The sequence below is a fragment of the Platalea leucorodia genome (genome assembly GCF_965183815.1).
Source record: "Platalea leucorodia genome assembly, chromosome: 8".
In the NCBI taxonomy this organism is placed as follows: domain Eukaryota; kingdom Metazoa; phylum Chordata; class Aves; order Pelecaniformes; family Threskiornithidae; genus Platalea; species Platalea leucorodia.
Genome location: NC_138830.1, coordinates 17,773,192 through 17,798,039, shown reverse-complemented (window position 1 = coordinate 17,798,039; position 24,848 = coordinate 17,773,192). Strand labels below are relative to the sequence as shown.

At 43.5% G+C, this 24,848-nt stretch overlaps 2 protein-coding genes across 11 annotated transcripts in view; both read left to right on the top strand.

The window, feature by feature from the left end:
• The window catches only part of U2SURP (U2 snRNP associated SURP domain containing), a 46,786-nt gene extending 40,760 nt beyond the window's left edge, over positions 1 to 6,026 (top strand). For 5 of the 10 annotated variants that reach the window (XM_082320759.1, XM_082320757.1, XM_082320756.1 and 2 more), the window contains 3 exons: positions 2,409 to 2,527; positions 3,328 to 3,504; positions 4,778 to 6,024. In XM_082320759.1, the coding sequence (XP_082176885.1) occupies positions 2,409 to 2,527; positions 3,328 to 3,504; positions 4,778 to 4,916 (435 nt within the window). In that variant the 3' untranslated portion in view covers positions 4,917 to 6,024. Of the gene's footprint in view, positions 1 to 2,408; positions 2,528 to 3,327; positions 3,505 to 4,777 lie in introns of all 10 variants that reach the window. The other 5 variants (XM_082320755.1, XM_082320754.1, XM_082320760.1 and 2 more) reach the window with 3 other exon arrangements.
• A 14,026-nt stretch (positions 6,027 to 20,052) lies between these two features.
• CHST2 (carbohydrate sulfotransferase 2) lies at positions 20,053 to 21,932 on the top strand. The gene has a single exon (XM_082319209.1). It carries the CDS (start codon positions 20,125 to 20,127, stop codon positions 21,421 to 21,423), a length of 1,299 nt encoding a protein of 432 aa, XP_082175335.1. The 5' UTR covers positions 20,053 to 20,124; the 3' UTR covers positions 21,424 to 21,932.
• Positions 21,933 to 24,848: the final 2,916 nt, after the last annotated feature.

The following is a 24,848-nucleotide window of genomic DNA, read 5'->3' as shown; positions in this document are numbered from 1 at the left end:
AACAACACATGGTTCTCGTTAAAATTCTTCTGTAATGTCGAACTGCATGTTTAAGTCCAAGTGCCTTCTGCAGAGTAGATACAACCTCTCTTTTTAATCAAAATAATATAGTATTTCACACTGTACAGATGGGCATCATTAGAATGTATTGAAACCTTAAAGAGGTCACTTCTGGATCTACTACATAAAGCAAACTGTTAGGTGTGGGAAAGGAAAGGGAGAGCTGTCAATTGAAGATGTTCATCAGGCTTTTCATTTTGCTTTTAGTAATTGATCCGTTGTGCTAAAGGCTTCCAAAGGAAGAGAAAGAACAGTATTAAGCAGCATATGTGCTTCTGATTCTCCAGTGTCTAAGATTTCCTGGATAATTCCAGCTCATACCGTCACCCAGAAGTGAATAATTCTATACCATTATCATTTTTAGTAGTCCTCTCTGGACTATGAAGTCAGAGCAGCTTTAAAAATTAGCATCATATATGTGATGTCATGTGATCTTGAATCTTTGAAACATATCGAAAGAACATGTAACCTGTTTGGACAATGCGTTTAGTGAGAGAGCGTAGGTGGCAGTTGCTTCTCTAATCTGGTTTCACAGCCTGACAGATCAATGATGAAATTAGGTACCCATGCAGTTTCTTGGAAGCTAAGTACAAATAGGCAGTTTTCACCAGGTGTTTGTCTGTCACTTGTTCTTTGCATTATTTGGTGCTCAATATCTGACTAATTCACTAAAGTAATTTTGCACAGTACCTTGAAGGAAGAAACTTGTAAAGATTAAGAAAGCTGACCCCTGAAGGAGATTTACACATTTGGAGGTTGATGTTAGCAGTTAAGACTTTAATTTTTATAAGTAACTTTCCTTTTAAATGTAGTTTTATCCTAAAACTTCCCACTTCCTCAGTGTTTTCTGTAATTGGAGAAAGAAGTGATTTGTACAGTAAGCACAGAATGTTTAGTGAGACAGTAGCTTAAAAAAGCAGAAATCGTAATCCTGAAAACCTTGTTAGATTCCTTGTGTTGAATTAGTTCAATGAGCTTGCAGTATTTTCGATTTTTAATAACTGTCTTTCACTTTCAATGATGAAGGTAATATTTAGTTAAGAATATTTAACGATAATTTTAACAGGTATTCTGTAAAACAATAATAACCCCGTTGTTAAGGGAATAACTATCTCTTGTTTTAATGCCATAATAAAGTTAGTTTGTGTAATAATAATGTAATATTGGTTCTGATTGCATTTCCCATGAACTTGGTGGTTGGTCATCATTTTTTGTCTAATTTACTATAGAATAAGCTTTCCAAGAGTAAATTTCCTAGGAGTATTTTATATCATTAAGAGAACAGGAACTTACAGCTATTTAAAATACTATTTATTCCCATTGATCAAGATGAAATAATTAGTTATGCCATCAAATAAGCTAGGCACATCATAAGAGCCCACTGATTTTAGTGGAATCTAACAATAGTTTACAATAGTTGGTATAATGATAAGGGACACTTTAAAATTTTTCTGCTAAGTCTTCCATGTAAAGAAAATGTGAGACTAGATTAGTAGAGCTGTCCTGGTATTTCCTGCACTTGTGGTGTTATCTCCCCTCCCTCTGCCGCCCCCCCCCCCCCCTTTCTTTCATTTAGCTAAACCACCCCTTCTTTGTCTTCTTTATGGGGTATGCAGGGAATATCTGTTTATTTTTTGCCATGGAAGGAATATTTTTATGGTAGTACTGAAAGAAGCACATCTCTTGGTCTCTGTATTCAGACTTGCTGATGGTTTAGGTTTATTTTTGTATGATTAATTTTTGAACTATTTGACAGACAAATGAGGTGTGCACAGGGCATATATTTTCTTTGAAAATGGTCCTGTTGGTATATAGAAATGGACCATCTTTGTGGGGTTTTTTGACAGAGTACATGTTACTGCAGAATCTTGTTTGTGTTTTTGTTTTGTCTTTAAATGTCTTGTAGTTATGAGATTATCTCAGTTTTCAATCTGGATTAATGAAGACGAATGCATATGTTTTAAGTAGAGAGAGGTTCCCGGTATTCTTTCATGTTTAATTTGGTTTAGAAAATTTCTTATAGCTGTAACATTTCCCTGAAATTAGTAAAATTGAAGACTACTCATTTCCAATTAGATACTCAGACTTTCTCACATAGGGTGACATCTTTCATGTTTTTGTCAGTGTTTGCGTTACAATAAATATTCCTGCTGTGTAGTTTAAGTAGTAGTAAAGCAGTAGTAAAGATTTGGAGAGCGGGTATGGTGTGACCATTAGTTCCTTCTCAGATTATGTGCTGTGTTCATTCAGTGCTCAATGCTCTTATGGTGTTTGTGATTAGCTTGATTGTCTTTACTTAATAATTAGTCACACCTCATCTGAAATCATGAATGCTTCTGATAATTTAGGAAAAAGAAAAAGAGTTGGAAAGAGAACGGGACAGAGACAAAAAGGACAAGGAAAAATCTGAATCCAGGTCCAAAGATAAGAAGGAAAAGGAGGAATGTACACCAACAAGAAAAGAGAGGTATGGCTTTCCTTGGAGTAGAGTGGATGGGAGGAAAAACCTCACAGTATCTTTGTATACAATGGCAGCCTTGAAATTACATTGTATCACGCATCTTATTTTAAAAGAAAAACACAAAACCACCCAAACTAAAAAAAACACCCAACAACAAAAATATGCACTTTGGATGTTAAAACATGTTTCAGAATTTTAAAGGAATTGTCATTTTTATCCTGCCACAAGTGACATACCGTTTTGAATAGAATCATCTTTTGGCTCATTTAGGCCTTGAGGAAACATGGTAAAATAATGACCGGTTGAAAACAGGGTATATTTAACTCTTTTAGCAGTAAATTGACTGCAGTGTATTAGTCAGAAAACTGTACTGAAGTCATACCACAAATTATTCGCGGTAGTTTAAATGTTATTCATCTCAGTGAAAATTCTTCAAAACAGCTAGTTTTAAGGTAATTGATTGTACACTCTGATCTTTTAATACTTGTATAGCCAAACTCTTCCATATTATTAAGTGTAGATATGGTAAAATGCCTTGCTTTTCAGGAAACTGTGACACAATGACACTGCAGTAAACAAAGATGAGTCACAGGCCTTAATAGAAAATCTGGTGCGCGTGTTGAACTTGATATTTTTTTTAAAGTAATAAAAAGCCTACTACTTTTTAATTACTTAAAAGGATCTAATGTTACATTGGCAAAAGAAAATATCTACAGAAAGGAATCCATTTTCTTAATATACACTTTCACTTCTCTGTGTGTATCTGCTTGTATATGTATGTAACTGTATTTGCTTTCTTTACAAAGGAAAAGACGACACAGTGCTTCACCTAGCCCATCTCGCAGCAGTGGCAGTAGACGAGCAAAATCTCCGTCACCAAAATCGGAACGCTCAGAGCGCTCTGAACGGTCCCACAAAGAGAGTTCACGTTCTCGGTCATCACATAAAGATTCTCCCAGAGACGTCAGTAAAAAAGCCAAAAGGTAAGCTGGTATCTTCTCTATTTCAGGTTGTAGGAAAGTTAAGTACGTAGGTGTGTTTTGGTTGGGTGATTTTGTTTGTGTGGTTTTTAGCAGAGCATGTTCGATATACAAGTATTTTCTCTCCTAATGGACTATACTGTGTGTTCCTGGTTAATATCTCTGGACATTTGGCGTCTGAAATGTGTATCGCGTCCTGCCTCAATAGCTCGAGACTCCTTCACTTCTATATTCTTGTTTACCTGTTTACTAATAATTTTGAGAAATACTGCTTAAAACCAAAGCATCTTGCTGCTTTATTAGCTTTTTATTTTCAAAGGACAAATCTTCTGTAGCCCATAGAACTTCTAGAATTATAGTGAGCATGCAGTCTTTCAATGATGATTTGCTTACATTAAGCTCCTCTCCCATGGTTTGTTTTTTTTAATGAGAAAAAAAAAAAAAATCTAGATCAGATACTGCTTATGGGTTTCCGTTTCCAAAGTAGGTATTTCCTAATCTCCAGACTGACATAAATATTTACCTCTAGTTAACCTTAAATTTGGGATGAGATTTTATTATTCTTTTAGATGTGTAGAATATCATATTGATGTGAGATTCCTCAGACATGCTGAGGAAAAGTCCTTTGATGCTGTTGAGAAAATCGTAGTGTATATTTACAGTAATCAGATTCTTGTGCTGTAACTTAAGAATTCAAATAGAAGTAGAAAAGTATTTGAGATTTTTTTTTTTTAGTTAATATTTGATGGTCATTCAAGTTAGATTATATCAGATTAATGTATTAGGTGTGGGTTAGATGACAGTAAGTTTATTCAGTGTCCATTTTTTTTTTCTGTGGGGTTATGTCACAAGCTGAACATGTTTGATGAGAACCGAAAGTATTTCAGCATAACACAACATAATTTTTCATTTCTGTTCTTTTCTATATGGATATAGGCTGCTATTAATACAAGAGCCAAGGTGGCAGAGGCATATGTGGAAGGCTTTGAATTCCTTATATTGGTTTAAGAAGGACATTAGTTGATGTTATTTTTCTTGTGGGTTCTAAGCACTGGAGTTAAGTCCAAAATACATTAAAAACTGTATTATGCAAAAATTACCTTTTCCTCAAAAGCAAGATATCGTTCTGTTACTTCCCCTTACTAGAGAAAATATTTTCTACCTTGTTTAGCTCAATAAATGAATGTCAAATAACTGCAGAAAAAGTTGGTATTATCAATTAGTATTTGACATAAATTTTTTTTTTTTTTTTTTTTTTTTTTTTTTTTTTTTGCAGGTCGCCATCTGGCTCCAGGACACCCAAAAGATCAAGAAGATCACGATCCAGATCCCCTAAAAAGTCAGGGAAAAAATCCAGGTCTCAGTCCCGTTCTCCTCACAGATCTCACAAGAAGTCAAAGAAAAGCAAACACTGACAATGTTAATATTTTTTATGATGCTGTCACTTACTGGAAATGCAGTTTTGTTTTTGTGCCTGAACAGTCTGTTAAAAAAGCATTCCTGATTTTTTTTTTGTGAATGCACGTGTATACTCATGAGTATCAGCATCTGTAGACCTGTCATTGTTTTATATTGTACAAAATATCTTCATTGTGACTATTTCCCAAAAGAAACATTTTTGTGTTTAGAAGTTTCATCAGAAATGTGTGTAACTGATCTGCTGGCAGTAGTGATATTTTGTTTTAGAATGTTGTGACATAGCAGAAATAACTCCAATGTTCCCCCTTTTTGTAGCTTTGACAATTTGAATTAGATTTCAAATAAAATCTGAACAGAAAATTAAGATGTTGTTTTCTTGCCCCACTGGTGATACAGATCTGTAAAGGAATTCATAGTTTGTTTGGAAGTACTGCGTATTTCAGACATACTATGGTGCATAGATCTTTCACTATAGTGGTAGCTCTGTTCCTGTTTTCACTAGTTTGACTATCCAGATAAAAGCACCTTTTGAATCCAGTGGATGTGTTTTCTTTCCTACCATGATATTTTACTATAAGAACAGTTGAACAGTCTGGTAGTTACCATGATAAGCTTTACGAGTAAATCTTTGCTTCCTATTTTTCCATTTTAATTGCAGGGAATATTTGTGACACCAGAGTAATGTTTTTGTTTGTTTTTTAAAAAAGAGCCTCTGCAGAGATGCATCATGTATATGATACACATGCACATATATATATGATGTATCAATAACAAGCCATATTTATGGCGTGCATGGGGAACAATAAAAGGACAGCAAGCCTGAGGCTCTATGACTTCTTCCTTAAGTGTAGGTACAATAATTGCAACCTACAGTATACTATTGTTTCCTAAAACTGATTTTTACTCCAAAAGGACAGCTTTTACATTATTTTATTGAATTTATTCCTCTGTTGTGGAAATTCTTCAAAATGGGAAAAATTTTAAATTTTTTTATTACATATTTTATTTATTAATATTTTGGAATCAAGAGGCTGTTTAACTTTTTAGTGTTAGGCTTTCCCTTCTCCAAACCAGTTCTGTGTCTTAGGCATTGATGTGGCTTTAAATTGCTTCACCTTGGTCTCTTATCATGCAGCCTTTCTGTGGGTGGGAGGGAGGGAGGGATGAGAAATGGGGAGGGTTCAGTGTTTATACTTGGAGGTGTGGGCAGTTTGTAATAAAAACATAAAATTCAAAGGGATCTGGCCTCCTGTGAACTGTTTCTAAAAGCAAAAGCTGTACTTAACTACAAGCATAGAGTGCTGGATGATGGCCTGCTATTACACTTGTGTATCTACAGGTTTTACATTATTAGAATTTTGTAAATGTGCCAGGGAAAAGCTTATGTTGTATATAGCCTAAGAGGCAACACTTTCAGGATCTAAAAGGTCTTTTGAAAAATGTACATGTTTAATTAAAAAAAAAAACAAACCACCACTCCATTTTTTTTCCTGATGGGAGGCTTTGTTATAAGATTATATAAATTGTTGCAAATGTGAGAATTAAGTGGAGAATTCTCTTTGCTAATGAGAACTTAAGAGATGACCTGGAATACTGAAAATATGGAGAATGCATGTGTACTGTAAAGACTTTCTTAGAATGAGTATTGAGTAGATGCATTAATAATGAGAAAAAATACACCTTATATCTGTTTATATTACATTATAAAGAGTCTGTTTTAGAAAAATGTAGAGTTTATTTTTTTATATTTTTCTTTCCCTGTAACATAAGCTGTTTCAGATGTACAGATATGGGTAGCTAAACTATTAGAAACTAAGTTATTTTTTTCTTAAATGCTGTGTATTCACATCTGGCACAGACTAGATAGGATTTTCTAGAGCAAAATGCAGGTACTAAAATCAGTTGGGGACAGGGAGAATCCTAACTTTACAATAGGAAGAAGATCACTTCAGATCCAATTAACTTCTTTAAAACTATTACTTTTATCTTGTAGCTGTTTATAAATGGAGGAGTGATAAATGGCAATGTTCTAGGTGAAGTGAGACTAAAGATAGTTGGCCACAGGAATATTCTGTCTGCAGAATCAATTGTGTATTTCATTTACTAGCTAAAAATCCTGAGGTTAGAAGATCACTTAGCATTATAGGTTAGCCATACTTTTCAATACTTAATTTTGATTTCAGCTTTTATAAAATTCTCATGAGTGATTATAAAAGGGTCAAGCCAAGTAGCTAGAGCATTAAAGAGCACACCCATTAGACTTTATTTTGCAACAGCTTTACTAAGCAATACCTTTATTCAGTATTCTCTAAATATCATTCTCATACCTCTTATTCTTTGCTTCGTATCCTGGGCTTTAGAAAAGCTCTTTTGTACCTAATAGTCTTTTAAGAGCAATTAAGAATCTGTATACTTAACTGGATGCCTGGTTTTTTTCTCCTGTTGAAAAGAACATCTTTTGATCCTACTTACTCTCGTCATTTTCTTCCCTTCTTTTAGAAATAGTTTTGTTTATAGCTTGGCTTTTCTGCAAAGAAAGGGTGGGGGAGACAGCAACTGGTAACACATCTTTTGTAAAAGAGGCAAGTTAATATTGAAGACTGAAAATTAGGCTGCCTGTGAAATTTATTTTTTCCTTGGGTCATGTTGCAGTGACGAGGTATAGTCGCAGTCTGCCACTGCTGCGTGCCTTGTGTTTCTGCAGTTTTTTGGGGTGAAATGGTGAAAAATCATCTAGTTGATGTAGGATAGGGGTAATTCAAATATTGATCCTGGGATTCAGAAAGTAACATTGAGATGAATCCTTGTGGAAACAAAGCTCTGACCTGAGGAGGTGTGATCCAGCGTTTCCAAATGGTCTTCGTGGTTGTTCAGGAGGAGGAGAGCCCGTTTTATCCTCTGGCACCCCCGGTCAGTGAGCGTCCGACCCGTCGCTGTGGGAGGGGGAGGAGGCGTGAGCGCATAAGGGGCTTCTCTGTCCTCTCCTGCCCTGCCTTATGGATGATGTCCGAGGTAAATATTCATGCTTTAGTGTTTAGGTTTACCCAAAGCAGAGAAATGCAGTGTAGCTTGCTACAGCCGAGTTGTAGTGCGGCTGAGTAACCCCGCTGCAGCCTGAAACGGCAGCTGGTGAGGCCCACCTCGGTGTGGGATCCCGTTAGAAAGGGGAGGTCCATGGTATGCTCCCAGGTAGGGACCAGAGGCTGCCATGCTGGTACCTTTTGGTGAAGCCTACCCAGAGCTCTATAGGACATCCAGATATTTATGCGAAGGCCTTCTAGATAGGGAGTTAAAGTTCGTCTCTGGTTTTTCCGAACCAGTCGTGACCTCTGTGAGCATCTCTGTAAGACTTGGACTCTCCGCTCTGAGCACGAGGGCCCTGTCTCGGTGGAGGAAAGCTGCTTGGTTGCACAGAGTCTCCTTCTGACAATTAAAATCTTTCCTTACCAGCATTGCAGAAGTGTTTATATTTTAACTGCCTTTTTTAAACTCTGACCTCCTTTGACTTCTCTGCACACCAGCTGTGTATATCTCTTGTAATACTATTTGAGGAAGAGTTGGTTTCTGAAAGTCAATGTCAGGTTTTTACTCGGGCTCTAGGCGCTGTGCATGTGTTCTCCCTGCGCCTCCCCCTTGAAGGTTTTGAAGGGTAAGAATAAACCACTTACGAACAAGGGTAAAAAATAATGTTTTCCAAAGTGTATATTTAGAATCGCAACTACCGCTAATGTGAGTTCATCTGTTCCAGTGACACCAAATGTACTCCCGCTTTCTGCATTTACAAATCACCTGTACTAATATACCAGCTCTACCTAAGCATACGTGCACCCTTTAGAGTTGTTGGATTATTGTATCGTGTTTTTCTGCATGTAAAACTACTCCCATGCTTTTTCAATTATGAATTCAGGATTATCCCCACCATTGGGATAGCTTTCAAACTTGTACTGGTTTTATTTAATAAATTTTTGAGGCAGATTTTATAGCTGAAACTGTGTAAAAAATTGTATCAGACTTCCAATCTGGCATGAGCGCTGCCTTGAGACATCTAAGTTACGGAGCACTAAAATGGGAAATCCAGTTTTATGCTTAGGAGGTTCTTGGAGATCAGCCGGTGTTTGAGGCCTCTTCTTGGCACGTCGAAAAGAAAACAGTGCAGTCTCTGAGCTGTGCCTGTAAGAGGAAGGTCTCTTGAAGGGGTTCGTGTAACATGACTTAGAAACTAGAATCTTGTGATGAGAAAAGCAAGATTGGCCAAAACTGGCACATCTGTTCTGAGCATCTTTGATGACTTTAGGCTGCTTGCTTGTGGGTTTTTTCCACCACATGCATTTACAGTCCTGTGGTGGAATTAATTCTTTTAATAAATAAAAATTGAAAGTATCGTTGCATTTCTGCAGATTCAGGTTTGAACTTTGTATCTAGTTTTAGGTTGCTGGCTTGCTGTACTTTCGTATAGCCGCTTGAGGAATTTGGGGCGAGATGTTTCTCAGCTATTGGGGGTCTACACTGAATACTTATATAAGGACACATATATTTGGCTGCATTAAGGTAAAGGTAGTTTTGAAGGATATTTGAATTGCTGCCTTTTTAGTAAATATTGGTCTATTTTCTATATGTTTTCTTTGTTGAAAAATCTAGATTTTGGGGCAGTTATAAAGGTCCAACAAGAGAAGTGAACTATCTACAGCTGAAGACAGCCGCAGTGGAATAATCTAGATGAGAATTTTACAGTTCTTTTAAAATCAACTGTTCAGTATAATGAGATTTACCAAATTATAAACCTGATATTAGCAGTCAAACCTTGAAAATTATCTCAGAGTTTACTTTTCTGAATAAGGCTGTTGAGTTCATGAATTTATATTTTATTAAAACAGCTCATAGTAATATTTGAAAATTTCTTCTTGTTCTCATTGCTGCGTGAGCTATTGCAAGACTTTCAGTATCCCGCCAGTTCGTGCCGCTGCTGTAACTGCTGCTCCCCAGTATGTAAGCCGCTCTTAGTTTTGTCTACGTGTATTTTTCCCACATGGGACACAGAAGTCTTAAACAATTGCATGCTATTTTTTTCCTCCGCCTGCTTCTGTCGGCACAGTTTTCATGGGTAAGCCTGTTGCATTTGTCACTTCTGATGTCTAATCTTGTGCAGGGATGTTTTAATGTGTTAACTCTGTCATAAGCTGGGAAGTTTTCTGTTTGTGGTTATTTAAAGAGGAAACGGTAGTTTCACATTAACTTTTTTGTCTTACTTGCTTTTGGGTTTGTATTTTATGCAGAAAATTTTCCAAATGACATGGCGACAATAAAATTGTCAGTTTGCCGATATCCAGAAATGGTTTTATTTTTAACCTGGAAAAGAGCGGTGTTCGTGCGTGTTATGCTGAGGGCAGTTTCTTGGCCTCGCCAGCTCTTCTGCTGGTTCTGCCTGTGTTGTCGCACTGTAATTGCTGCTGCTGTTCTACTGTCAACAGTGACCTCTCTGCTTCTCGGAAACTCATTAACGAGGCATGGGCTGCTCACTGCGTAGCTGCTTGTATAATCCTCTCTTGAACAAAGAAAACCTCCCACTTGGAACTGCTGCTCAGATATTGAGATGATGAGCAGCTTTTTAACAGCTAAAACCGTTTGCAGGAACGTCAGGCGAAGGAAACGGAGCCCACGTCGTGCCACAGTGTGAGGCCGTGTTACGTAGGGCTGGGCCAGTGTCACAGCTTGGTGCTGCTGTGGGGTGCAGGTCCTGCTCCTGCCTTCCCTGTGCCTCCTGTTCTCTTACGTTTCTGTCCTCTCTGCTGCCTTTTGTGCCCTGTGAGCAGCCAGTTCAATTCATTAAGGGGAAAAAACTTTTTTGTGTTCTTGTTTTCACTTGGTTGACTTTCCGCTGACTTAGTGAGCTGAATTGGCTCCGTGCTGGGAGCAGGGGCGGACAGTGAGCAGGATGGTTCTCATTTTTGGTAAACGGTTTGCTTGTAACATGCAACTTCAGCCACAGTATTTTCATTTGGAGCATATGTTTTGATAAGATGGGCTGAATCGATGCTGCACTCTGCATCCTGCTCACTTCTGCTGTGGTCACATACTGCTGTTGCTTTCCCACCACCAGCTCTAGCACTTGTTTAACCACTTTCCTTGTGGAAAGGTAGGACGAGCACAGGGTAGGCAGGTTTATGTGATTAGGTGCATGGGAGGAAGGAAATGCAGAACTGGGGCCATGTCTCTCAGCAGCAGTGAGCCGTTATGCTGGCTGTGCCTCTCTCCATCTCTTTCTCCAATGACACTTGAACCCATCAGTCAAATCTGAGAGGAGCAAATGCCTCCAAGAAAATTTAGTTTCTGCAAGGTCTGTGAAAGACCAAAAAGAGGAAAGACATCTCAGATGCCCCCACAAGATGGGAAAGGCTGAAATATGAGCTCTTGATGTTGTTAGAGCTCAGAGCATTCACGTGGGAGAGATTCCAAGTCCCAATTACTAACAATCTTCATTTAGACCTCACAGTCAAGAAACACAATATGTTGTGGTATCCCTGGACCTACTTGCTCTCTTTTTATTCTTACTCTTGTGTGGACTGGAAAACTTCATGTAGCTGCTTGCCTTAAATACAGGCCATCAGTTTTACTCTTCAAGCCCTTGTTAAGAGGTCGCCTGCAATGAGCGTGGAATCTGTTTCCTGGTTCTGGTTCTTGGGCTTCTGAGGCTGGACCTAGGTCTGAGACTTGGGTCATTAGAACTTGTGTGTGGTAAGTGTGCCTGTAGAAAGGTGCGCATGGAGAAGGGGTAAGCATAAGGTCTATGTAATAGGTCTCAGAAATCTTTCATGAAAAGACTTAACCTAGCAGAATAGGTTAATTCTGTATGACAGACTGTTCTGTGTATAAAATTCGTCTGGCGTGGGAAGAGGAGGGTGGAATTCATGCATGCAATTTGGATTTGTGGAAGATGGATCAGGGAATTACCCTGTGCTCAGGATTCAACTTCCAAGAAGTTGATGATCAAGATCATCACCAAATTCATCATTGGAAGGTGGAAACCAGTTTTCATCTTTTTAGCCATGCTAAAAAGGTACACCTTTGATGTTTCAGGAATGATTCAGCCAGGTGTTTTCACTTGCTAGATGCTGTGAGAGCTGACACTGCACTGTTGCAAAGAGAGAAGCTCAGAGACTGGAGATGAACCTTCTGAACTTATTACGATATAGAGATTTTTATTACAGCTGATACTGGTCATTTTCGTCATAAAATCTGCATCTCCTGGGTTGCTGGTGACTTGTTTTTTCCTGGCATTTTAGTTTATCTTCCCTGCACCACGGGAAAAGAACTGTCTGGTGATTAACTGAATGGAGAATATTGCCTTGGGCAAACTCTGGAAAAGAACTGGCTATAAAATTTAAGACATGAGCCTGGGATTGAATTTTGGCCATTGCGTGAATCGAGAGGCTGTGGATTCTTGTCCTCTGTTTTTACAGAGGGTAACTATCCTAGATAATTGAAAAAAAAGAAAAGTTTACAATAAAGTCTGATTTCTAAGCACTGGGGCTGCTCATCTTTCACGCCAGTCTGTAGAAAGTCCTCACTGTGATATGGAGTAGAAATTTGATAGTGTTACAGATGAAAAGTCCCTTTTTCTCAAATCCTGAAGATGTTCAAGAGTTAATAGTGAATGACTTATGTTACTCACTGAGTTTTCAAGAGGTGCATTGGATTAATTTCCAGATCTCTCCTAGGCAGTCATTTATAGCATGTTGCATGTCAGTAACATGAGGAACACCGAATTCTCACTCTCTGTTGTCCTGAGCTCTGTATTTGAATTTGAAGACAAGGACTGAGGACTCTCTTCCCTGGGATTTAAATTTGTCCCATCTGTAGCCAAATGAGGACCAGCTATTTTGCTCCATCACCTGAGTGCTTAGATCCAAGGGAACGCTGCTGTGTGGCTTCTGCTGCCTGCTGTGCTGGGGGAGGTAAGGGGCAAGTGAGGCCCCCAGCACCCTGCAGCGCAGCAGGAGGTGTGGGGTGATGCCCTGCGTGGCACTGGTGCCTGGGCAGAGCCCCCCAGTACGGGGATGCTGACGAGGGGGAGGTGCACTGCCCAGCTGAAGAGATTTAGGGGTTCCTGGGCACTGCAAACCATGGGATTTAAGATGTTAATTAACCTAGGTTCATGGTTTTGGTTGTAGGGAGTTTAGAGATACCCTGATGTGTGTGGCTAAGGTAGCTCTTACGTGTGACCTGCCAAAGGTTTTGGAAGTTCTTGATGTGAAACAGTACATTTCCCATTGTTTTAAGGTATACAGTTATAAAAGTAGAATCTCTTAATTTCCTTTAGAACATAAAACAGTTACACAACAGCTGAGCAAAGATTTCTAATTTTAATAAAAGTCAAATAGAGACTTAACTACACTGCAATGTCCTCAGGACATTCATAAAGTTCTGGAATTCCTTCAGCTGCACAAACAGGAATTTATAAATATTTATTGAAATTAACTTTATGGAAACTGTCACCTGTGCAACTGGAGGTGAATATAAAGGAGAGACGGGGGGGGGGGGGAGGGGGTAGAGGAAGAGCTTGCTACAGATAGGTTGTATGCTTCACTATATATTTCTGGTTTATGACTGGCTGGTTTAATTTTGGTCCATGCCAGCTGCTGCTGCAGCACAGCTTCTGCACGCACAGTTCAGAAGGAACATCCAAGGGAAAATGAGTACTTTAGAAGGCAGATCGCTGCACCCATCACTTAATCAAATGTCTGCTGAAGACTTCATCATCATTGGAAATAAGGGTGTTTCGAGGGAAATCAGCTGCTACTCCTGCATGAGCCTTTGAATAAGCTGTTAGAAGTTGTGCACAGTACTAAAAGGAGGGGTGCAAAACATAAACATCTCTAATTTTAAAGGCTATTGTGCAGTTTTTCTCTCACCCATTTCTAGTGGTGATATCAAAATACAGTCTTAAACAAATTCACAGATCTCCAATTTTGGGCAGCTACTCAATTTTACATAAATTTCGTTCACATTTTGCGATCTGTAACTTGCGCTTTAGTTTTAAGAATCTCACTTTTGAGCAGTGTTTGAGGAATTTGGCACCTGTATTTATCCTGAATAGATTAGGCTAGATAGGGGAGTTTTTAATCAACACCCAGAACTTATCACACGCTAGATATATAACAGCATAAACCTTATCTTTCATCCAAAAATAATTTGTTTTAAAAGATAAAGTCTTGCTGAAGCTTGACTTCAGGAAAAACTTCTTCACCTTGTGCCCGCTCCATCCTTGTGAGCCTGAGAAAGGCAAGTCTTAAAGCATAAAAAATCAAGTCAGGAAGCGTTCCAGAAAGGACCAAACCTTTCACAGCCCCATCACTTAAACGAAGGGATGTTAGCGGGGGAATCTTGAAGTCTGGCTGGGGCAGTATCAGTTTGGGGAGAGGAGAAATAAGTCAGCTAGTCAGGATTTGGGTTGTCTAAATATTACATATAAAAATCATAAATTTAATTACTAAATATAAAATATTAAACTGTAATGTAAAATATTTAAGCATTAAATGCAAAAAATGAGGGTTTTTTTCCTCCTTGTAGTTTAAACTGGGGAGTTTTGATCACAGTTACTTACCCCTGACTTTATACATTGCTCACTGCGGAGTTTGAGATAAATACAGCCACCTTATTTATATCTGAGGGATGGCTGGGTTGCCTTCGGCTGGGGCTGCACAGCTAGAAGGGGCGTCCCCTGGGTGGTGGATAGGGGATCCCTCTCTGGAGGGTGCACCGGATAAAATTGAAGAAGGTGCCGTGAACCAACGCAGCCTAAGGGAAGGCCACCCTGACAGAAAAACCACTGGCCCTCCAAGTCATGGGGGTTGGGCAGGAGGCCAACTACCTCCTCCCGGAAAAAAAAAAATAAAAAGTTGCAGAAACAACGAGCATCAACTTTCAGAAATGGCAGAGATGGAGAAAATCAGTAATGAAGTGAAGAGGAGGAGATGGAACTGGATCGGTCATGTCTTGAGGAAAAAACCAACAGAAGACTGCGCTGTGGCCCTTGGGTCTCCAGAGCACGCAGCCGCAGACCGATCGAAGTGGAAGAACGATGTTCGCGCCTTGTGTGCCTCCTGGCACGGAGAGAATTCAGATCAGATCAGATGGCTGGGTTGTAGCGTATAACTGCCTGCACAGGAAAAGATGCACTTTTTCTGCTCCATCAATGCAAACAAGATGTAATGTTTAAAACGTGAAGCTGGCCTAGAAATCAGTGTTGGTTTTTTTTTAGATTTTATTTTTTGGGGGGGTTTAAATTTTATTTTTTTAACGGTGAATTTTCCTTACTGAGGAAAGGAAAGTTTTATTATTTGACACGAGTGATCTAGTATACTGAAACTAATGAGCCTAAATGAGACTGGCATGAAGTAACAGAGGGTGGAAAATGTGCACTGAAGTATCTGAACAAATTTGTGAAGGGCTGTATCTGTTCGGCTGCGGAATGTTCCTCTTTCACACACTTACTGTGGCTCTTATCACTGAAGTTTTTATTCTATTGTTTTGCACATAGGCAAGACCATAAGACCATGCAGAGCCTGAGCCGCCTGCTGAAGATACCCTCTACCTGCTCTCCGAACTAGGTTCCAGAGACTAAGCAAAACGCTTTACCCTAGAAATTATTTGAAAAGACACAAAATAACTCTTTTCACTGTGGTGCTGATTTTAATTCAGTTTTCAATTTGCTACAGTAGTATTTAAGCCCGTGATTAGAGTCAAGCAAATACTTACGTATTTCACTGACTTGGGGCTCTATTGCATGGTAGTTTTTTTAAGTCTTGGGGCAGCTGTAAAAATCAAGAAGGTAGCTCTGCAAGTGGGATAAGTTATCGGGGTCGTCTTTGGTGAGGATCTTGTCCCTGGGCTTGTTGTTACGAAACCCTGCCCCATCACTTTCTTTTCTATTTTTTATCTATGATAGTCTATGTATCTTTTCTTTACTTCAGTGCAAAAACCAAGAAAAGTTCTTAACTGCCAGCTGCCTGGTGATGATTTTTGTTAGCGCTTGGAAACAGACGATTGATTCATTGGTAAGATCTCTGTACGCTTTTACAAATCTGTCTTTTAAACTTGTGTGTGTGTGAACTTTTCAGCTACTTGTGGGAATTAAAATTACTGTTACAGTCCATTGCTCTGGTTGCGCACGCTGCTGTGCCTTACCAAATAGCTGATACCTGCCAGCCTGCAGCGCCGCCAAGAACTCACTGTTACAGCTCTTGATGACTGCTGCCCACTTGCCTGCCTGCACTCTTATGGACCAGCAAATACTTTAAATCCCAGGTTGCAGAAGAAAAAGAAAATTTCAGAATCCCTTTAAGGAGACTTCTTTGTATACAGTGACCATGGCCCGAAACAGCGTACCTCAGCTTCATCAACAGATCTGCAGAGTGAGCGATCTGTGTTTTTTGCTGTCTATTTTTGTAATACTTTGCATCAGATGTGTAGGTGATTTAAAAAAAAAAAAAAAAAAACAAACCCAAATCTTGGTGTGAATTGAAAGTTGGCTGCACAAATCTTTTCCATATAAACTTATTAAATATTCATTGATATTGAGTTGCTTAAAGTGATAACTTGACTACCAGGTCTGAAACTTGTACCAGGAGGATCGAATATTGCAGCTGCACTGAACCTGATTGATTTCAGTTGGGTTCTGCATGGGTGCTTGAGTCCACCTGCACAGAATAAATACATATATAACTCCAGTTCTGAAAAATAAGATTCCATTTTGCAGCGTGTAGGTCGTATTAAAGAGCTGCTGGGACCCATGTTTTCCTAGGCAGAGGTGGAGCAGTCTAATGAAGGCAGCGTTACTGCCAGTACTCGCACACTCACTGATCCAGGGAGACATAGCTGCTGTGTAACAGCAGGGAAGGTGCAGAATCCAATTACAGCTTTTAATGTTTGGGTTTACTGATTAGTTTTGCCATTTCAAATGTTATACTCGCAATTCATGTTTGCGTATCTTTATCTGTTACTTGCTAAATTTTAAGTTGTGTAAGAACTAGAGATGGCTTTGTACGTTTTTTTTACAAAATTTCATACTTGTCTTCAACCAAGTGAAATGGAAAGAGGGGATTAATTTGAACTTCATGGTATTTTAATGATTTTTCACTGCTATGAATTGTTTTTGCTCCCTGTAGTCTCTGTCCTTTATTGCATTAGTGCTGCAGTACAGTATTGGCAGGGGATACTGTTTATGAACTATGGTGTCTCAGTACTGCTGTTATTCATCATTTAATACAGCCTAATTGATGCTATTACAGACCATTCCAAAATTAAAAATAAACATTTCTGCTTTAGCTGGGTGAAGGTCACTTCATCTTTAGTGAGCATGGAAAACCAAATAAATATTTGATCCACACCTTTATAAAAGGGATATAAGCAGAAATCCTTTTCTATGTGAAGAACTCGAGGATTAGGACTAAAGAATAAAGTAACTGCAAGAGTTTTATGCTGCAGGTTGCTTCGGAGGTATATCCTTGTTCATTATATACTATATTTCAAAAGTTAGAAGTCAATTGTTCTGAACTCCTCAGGTTTAAACTTTGCATTTCTTTTGGTAACCAGATACAAACTACTCTTGCAGAATGTGGCTTTAAATGCTTCCTCTGGAGCGCTGTAGGTAAAACAGGGCTTCCCCTTTCCCCTCACTGTTTGATGAAATACGGACTTTTCTCAAATATTTAGTGGTTCTTTTAATTCTGCTATTAACAAGTTACTTCTACATGAAAAGTCACAGTAACATTTTAATACTGCTGCCAGTGTCACTGGCAGCTTGTGAAATGAGTCCCCCGAGGTGTCCCGGGTGGTTTGATGGCTGCATCGCAGGCAGGACAGTGGGGTGCGGGTGGCAGCAGTGTCTCGGACCGGGCTTCGCTCCCCGCTCCCCCTGCGCTGCCACCCAGCCCTGCGAAGCCTTGCGGCTCGGAGGAGCGAGCAGGGAAGAGCGGAGCCCTCCTGCTGTGGTTGTTACCCTTCACGTTGGGGCTGGAAGGGGCTTATAAGCTTTTCTGTAGAGGCAGCTTGGCTGTTCATATCCCTGTAGAAAATCTGGGAGGAGTATAGAAATCCTTTTGATAAGGGATATAAAGATTGCTTACACATTTAGCTCCTTCACCCTATTGCACTGGTTTGTTCCCTTTTTTAAACAGAGCGCTACCAGACAGGACCCACACCAGATGAGTTTGTGTTTTATCCACGCCGTGAGCACGAAACTCTGTGCTGTAGCACCAGATCCATGCCCTTCAGAAAATAAATGCTACAGCAAAAACTGTTGTCAGCATCATCCATCGTGGAGGGTTGGTCTGTAGCTGAGCCAGGTGCAGCCCTCCAGCAGCTCAGGCCTTCCACCTGCCCTATAGAGGTGGGCTGTATATATCCTATGGATGATGGGAAAGGCTACCAGGACGTCAAAACTGCTGGGTAAAGAAAGCAATGGAAAGAAGAGAGCCACCAAACGCTTCTGTAACTCACGGTTGCCCCTCTGCCTGCTCTGATCTCCCTCCGGGGAAGGGGGGAACCTCTGAGGAAACGCCTTGACATGACAGAGTCCCGGGGCATTGCCCAAAGCCCGGCGGCATTGGGAAGTCTGTGGTCCCACCGGCCTGCTGTCCACACCGGCCCCGCTCAGTGCTGTTCTCGGCGGCCTTCTGGGGACGTGTGTCGTCTTTAAAGCACCCGTCGTGCCTGGAGCTGCGCCGCTGCTTACGTTACATTTCATACAACGCTGTGGCTAGAAAGCATACAAGTTATGAAAAAGTCCTCCTGGCATGTGATAACCGCCCTGGGGCCGTGAGCGCCTGGGTGCGCCGCCGGCCAGCGGCCGAGTCGGGCGTCCGGTGTGGGAGCGTGGCGGCAGCCGGGGCCGGGGCAGAGGCCGCCTCTGCTCTCGGTTCTCGCCAAGCAAACGCGGGGCTGGGAGGGCGAGCCGGGGCCGTGGGCTGGGACCGACCCTCTCCTCCCTTCTCCCTAGCAGAAAATTCCCCTTCGCGCCGCGTTAACCGGCTCCTCGGCCTCGCTGCCCGCGCACAGCGGCAGGCGCGGCGCGGCGGCAGCCGTGCCCGGGGCCGCCTCAGCCCGCCAGCCCCGCTGGAGGGGCGCCGCGGGCACCCGGGGGCGGCGCGCGGGCCGGGTCTCTGCAGCGGCTGTAAAAATAGCGTCAGGAACCGAAGGAAGACAGATTTCTGTCTGAGCTGCATCAGGAAGAGCCAGTTTGCGGTTTTTTTGATGTTTTTGGAGAAGTTACTAGAGGACCTTTGAGAAATCTGAGTTTCTGCAAAGACCGGGCTAAGGGGGCCGGGGCCGGCGCCCTCTCCGTTTCAGGCCTTTTAGGGGTTCCCCCCCCGCTCCTGCTTTTCCCGTTTCCTGTCACCGGCGCAGCCTCGCTGGCCGAGAGGTGACTGCGGGGGGAGCCTGCGCCCCCGGGCAGGGCTGCCGGAACCCCACCGCCGCCGGGCAACAACTTCTAACGGCGCCCACCGCCCCCGCACACCCGGGCGGGCCGGGGGCGGGGGCCGGAGCCGCCTGGCCGTTCCCGGGCGGGCCGGGCTCTCCCGAGGGGCGGTGGCAGCGCTGCGGACCGGCGCCAGGCGGCGGGGCCGGGGCCGCTCCGGGCCGATACCTCCGCCGCCGCGGGGCCCGGCGGGGCGCTGCGGCGGGCGGGGGACGGCGGCGAGAGTGACGGCGGCGGCCGCCAATGGGGGGCGCGGGGCGGGGCGCCGCCATTTCGGGCCGCGGCCGCCCGGCGGCGGCTCCGTGCGCGGCGGCCGGGGCCGGGGCTCTCCCCGCTGCGGCGCGGGGCGGGGGCGCCATGCGCGCTGGCGGCGCGGCGCGGCGCGGGGCCTGCCCGCCCTCCCCGCCCGCCGCCCCTTGCTCCCGCCCCCGCGCTGCGGGGCGGAGCGGAGCGCGGCGCCGCCTCGCCCCCGCGGCCGCCGTGAGCTGGGCTGCGGCGGCGCCCGCGGCCGCTGGGCGATGGCGGCGCGGAAGAAGCGCGGGTGGCCGCGCAGCCGCTAAGTAGGGCAGCGGCGGGGCGGCGGCGGGGCCGTCGCGGCGGCTGCGCCATGCGGGCCGGGCGCGGGGGGCCGGCCGGGAGACGGCGCCGGGGGCGGCGCGCCCTGCTGCCCGCCGCGGGCCCCGGGGCGCCGGGGCGCTGAGCAACAGTTGGCCCCGCTGCCGCCCAGCATGAAAGTGTGCCGGCGGAAGGCGCTGGCGCTGTGCCTGGGCTACGCGCTCCTGCTGCTCCTCGCCGCCCTCAACCTGCTGGAGTACAAGTGGCGGCGGGAGCCGCGGCGCTGCGGGGAGCCCCCGGCCGCCCCCCGCCACCGACCCCCGCCGCCGCCGCCGCCGCCGCCGCCGGCCGGGAGCCGCGGTCCGGCGGGCGCCCGGCGGCAGCTGGTCTATGTCTTCACGACCTGGCGCTCGGGGTCGTCCTTCTTCGGGGAGCTCTTCAACCAGAACCCCGAGGTCTTCTTCCTCTACGAGCCGGTGTGGCACGTCTGGCAGAAGCTGTACCCCGGGGACGCCGTCTCGCTGCAAGGGGCGGCCCGCGACATGCTGAGCTCCCTGTACCGCTGCGACCTCTCCGTCTTCCAGCTCTACAGCACGGCGGGCGCCGGCAAGAACCTCACCACGCTGGGCATCTTCGGGGCGTCCACCAACAAGGTCATCTGCTCCTCGCCCCTCTGCCCGGCCTACCGCAAGGAGGTGGTGGGCATGGTGGATGACCGGGTGTGCAAGAAGTGCCCCCCGCAGCGCCTCAGCCGCTTCCAGGAGGAGTGCCACAAGTATCGCACGCTGGTCATCAAGGGCGTCCGCGTCTTCGACCTGGCTGTCCTCGCCCCACTCATGCGGGACCCGACCCTGGACCTCAAAGTCATCCACCTGGTGCGGGACCCCCGGGCCGTCGCCAGCTCCCGCATCAAGTCCCGGCACGGCCTCATCCGGGAGAGCCTGCAGGTGGTGAGGAGCAGGGACCCCCGCATCCATCGCATGCCCTTCCTTGATGCCAGCCACAAGCTGGGTGGAAAGAAGGAGGGGGGGGGTGGCTCGGACTACCATGCCCTGGGTGCCATGGAGGTCATCTGCAGCAGCATGGCCAAGACCCTGCAGACTGCCCTGCACCCCCCTGACTGGCTGCAGGGCAACTACATGGCTGTGCGCTACGAGGACCTGGTGGTTGAGCCCATCAAGACCCTGCGGCAGGTGTACGGCTTCGTCAACCTGGCGGTCAGCCCAGAGATGGAGAAGTTCGCCCTCAACATGACCAGCGGCCCCGGCTACTCCTCCAAGCCCTTCGTGGTGTCGGCCAGGAACGCCACCCAGGCGCTGAGTGCCTGGAGGACTGCGCTCAGCTACCAGCAGATCAAGCAGGTCGAGGAGTATTGCCACCAGCCCATGGCCCTGCTGGGCTACGAGAGGGTCGGCAGCCCCGAAGAGGTGAAGGACCTCAGCAGAACGTTGCTCAGGAAGCCGCGGCTGTGACGGGGCAGCGGGCGCCCGCTGACCACCCTCGGGGGCGGCTGAGCCCGGCTGGGGAGAGGAGATCCTCCGGCTGGCTTGAGTGAGGGAGGGAGCTGGGAAAAGCAACCCGGTTTCCGATTTCCTCCAAAGACTGCTGAAGGGTAACATACAGTAATGTGATGATTTCTTTCTTTCTTTTTTCAATTTTTTTCCCCCTTTACATTGGGTTAGATGCGATTTAAAAAAAAAAAAAAATAAAGTGGAACAGAATATATGTGTAAAGACCCTTTCCCCTTCTCTAAAATGCCAGGCAGTGATTCTGTACCAAAATCTTGTTTATGGAGTTCTTGTGGGTTTGAAGATGGTAACAAAAACTCTTGCACAATTCCTAGCACATCTTTATCTCCCTTGGTGCGGAGGGGATGCCCTTGGAAAGCAGAATGCTGAAAATCAGACTTTTGTATGAAAGCAAATGTTCAGACATGATAGTAATAAAAAAACCAATAAATGATATTCATTTTTATAATTACCTCAATTGTTTGGGAATTACAGTGTTGCTTATGCACAGCTAGAGGGGATGCTTGCTTAAAATAGCAACGTGGACTTTTTTTAAGGGTATGGGTGGAGGGCTGGAGTGCAACATTTGACATGTTCAAAGATTAGGAGCTGCTCTCGCAGAAACAAGTACAGATCTCACAAATGTAGGCAGGTTCTATGGCTATGTCAATGCAGGTTTCTATTTAACTATTGTCTCTTTTGTTGTATTTAAAAAGTCTTTCAAGTGCCACTGTATTAGTGTCCTAAGAGTTTTAAAACGTTTGCCATCACAGCAGTATTTATTTTTGTCTTGACATGTACGTGCAGGAGTCACTGTCAAACAGAAGTGGATCTACAGCGTGACAAGAAGTGCAGGATTTAAAAAGACATTTATCATACTGGAAACATTAGCATGTGTGAAAACAAAAATAAAATTATATATATTATATATATTCTATAGTGTTAACAATACAGTAAGCTATTTAAGATATTTCTTGATGTCAATTGGTAACAAGCATAACAGGGAAGCATAGAAAAATGCATAAAATGATTTATTTTTCCCCTTTGTCTAAAGTGTCCGAGGGTATATTTACGTACAAGGAGGGAGGAAACGTACAGCTGTGTGTTCATAGCTGTAATGGAGCTTTTACAGAGTCAACCTAGCGTTTGATATCGGAGTGCTGGTTAGATACTCGTTTCTTGTGAGTTGTCATTGCTCCGTGATGGAGCCAGATGGTGGTCTGGCTCTTTCTGGGAGCTTTGCCTGGAGACTCTGTCCCATCGTTAAAACTTGATTAAAAAAATACGAGGTTTTACTACTTCTGCTTTTATAATTTCCCGAAAAAGTCTTGGTTTTATTAAAAGTTAAGTGGTGTGTTGTGTATGAGAAGTGCAGACACCTCAAGTAGTTTTTAATCTTGGCGGTGTTCTCTGATGCTCTTTGAAGGCTCATTTTGGAACTTGAATTTTTAAACAAAAGTGGTTTTGCCAAACTGTTCTCTTAGGAGACTATAGACTTTTCTACAGGAAGTACATTTTACATTGCCTGTGTGGGTGTTGTGCCTTCAGCAAATGTAAAGAGTATGAGTAGGAAAAAGGAACTTGATTTGTGAAAATAAATTGATATAAACAGGATGCTGATCAGTGTGTGTGTATGTACGTGTGAAAATTTTAGTGATGTGTAATGTGTCCATTTCTTGTATTAGTACTTTTAAGTTAAACAGGTGATAGCTGGCTACTAAGCTATTCGAGTTCTTGATGAAATTTTGGCACTAGATGTTGAACTTTGAAAAGGAAACGCGTTTAATAAACTAGTTAAAAGATTATTGCATAAGGTTGCCTATACACTTGCTGAATGACTACATTACACACGTCCGTTCCCTCAGTTCATCATCACTGTCAGCACAAACAGCATTAATAATATCTATCTCTGGGAGATTTTATAATTGGCCTGTTAGGATGCATTCCCAAATTCCAGATAGCAGTGCTGAAAATGGGAGGGATAGTTAATTTGGTATTTAAAATACATATTGAGGTACTTGTGGTTTTGTGAGATTAGGTGTTTTGTGTTATCCCTGTATGTATTCTGAGTGGATTTTGGACGTCTGGGTTTGGGCTGTACCCTGTGGTTTTTTTTTTTTCTTTTTTTTTTTCAGTCGGTGTGTCCTGGGGCAGTGCTTGAAAATCTGATCCGCTTGTAGAGCGTGTCACTTGCTTCTTATCCATCCGCTGCTTTAGGAAGCACCCCTGCTACCCGCTGCACGGTCCTGCCTGTCTGCCTCGCACCAGCCGCGCGCGCGTTTGCCGGCGCTGCTATCGGCAGGGAGCTGCAGAGCCTCTGCGCAGAGCGGTGCGCTGCCCACGGGGAAGCGAGCCCAGCTTCCCCTCCGGGCTGGGACGCTGCGCCGCGATTTTGGCTCCTGCTGTGTTAAGTATGAGACTTTGCTGCGATTTCTAAATTGGGCTTTCTCATGACAGCGTGTTACAGCATAAGCTCATTTGATTTTTGGGGGCTGAAGCACGGTCCGTTATGTGTGCATAATTCCTTGCTCTCTTCTGAGAAAGTTTTCTGGGTGAGTAAAGTGAAGAGGAATTAATTGCCTCTGGGAGTGTGAACTAGATGAGCCCGATTGACTTAGCTTCCAAAAATCTCCTTTGGATTCTAATTATATTAAAAAGCTCATCATGTCATTCTGAGAGAGCACTTGCTGCTCTTCTAATAATGGTGCATTGCAAGCATCTGCTTCACTTTACTGATATGAACGGTGTGCCAGTAGAGTTACAGCGTCTGAATCTGGTCCATAATTTGAGCTCCACCTACTACATTGCAGCAAGGAATCACCCAACGTATTGTACAGTTGTACCTGGGCATGTTTTGGTGAACAGAAGAAGTAATGTGAAGCTCATTTTGTGAAAATAAAGGACTGCAATTTTGTTCGGGTAGAGCTTCAGGAGAAGTGAATGGGACTCTGCTTGTGTAAAATGCTGGTGGGCTAAGCCCTACCTTTACTGCCACTCCACGAAAAAAAATGTATGTGAACAACCGGCAGTTAAAAGAGGCCATATTTAGTCCTTTTTTATATTCAGAAAAGAGGATTAGAGGAATTAAAGGCAAACATAGTTGAAAAAAAAAAGAAAAAGTTTTCAATGTGGAAAATTATAGAGAAAAATAGGATATCAGAAAGATGATGAACACGATTACAAAAGACCTCTGCCTGTTGTGAGGAGGGACATCTAGCTGAGGTCGGAATACTTAAACAATACTTGACTCTTATGCTTAAAAATAGTGCCTGGGTTTGCTTTCTGTCTGATTTAATAATTACAGTGTACTTCTTCAACTGAAGCTAACGCTTGTATTAGTGAAGAATCAATAGCATACACAAGGTACAGGGTGCCCTAAGTTGCACTGA

Excerpts from the sequence above, each read along its gene's own strand:
- CHST2 (XM_082319209.1), top strand. The coding sequence starts at position 20,125 with ATGAAAGTGTGCCGGCGGAAGGCGCTGGCGCTGTGCCTGGGCTACGCG.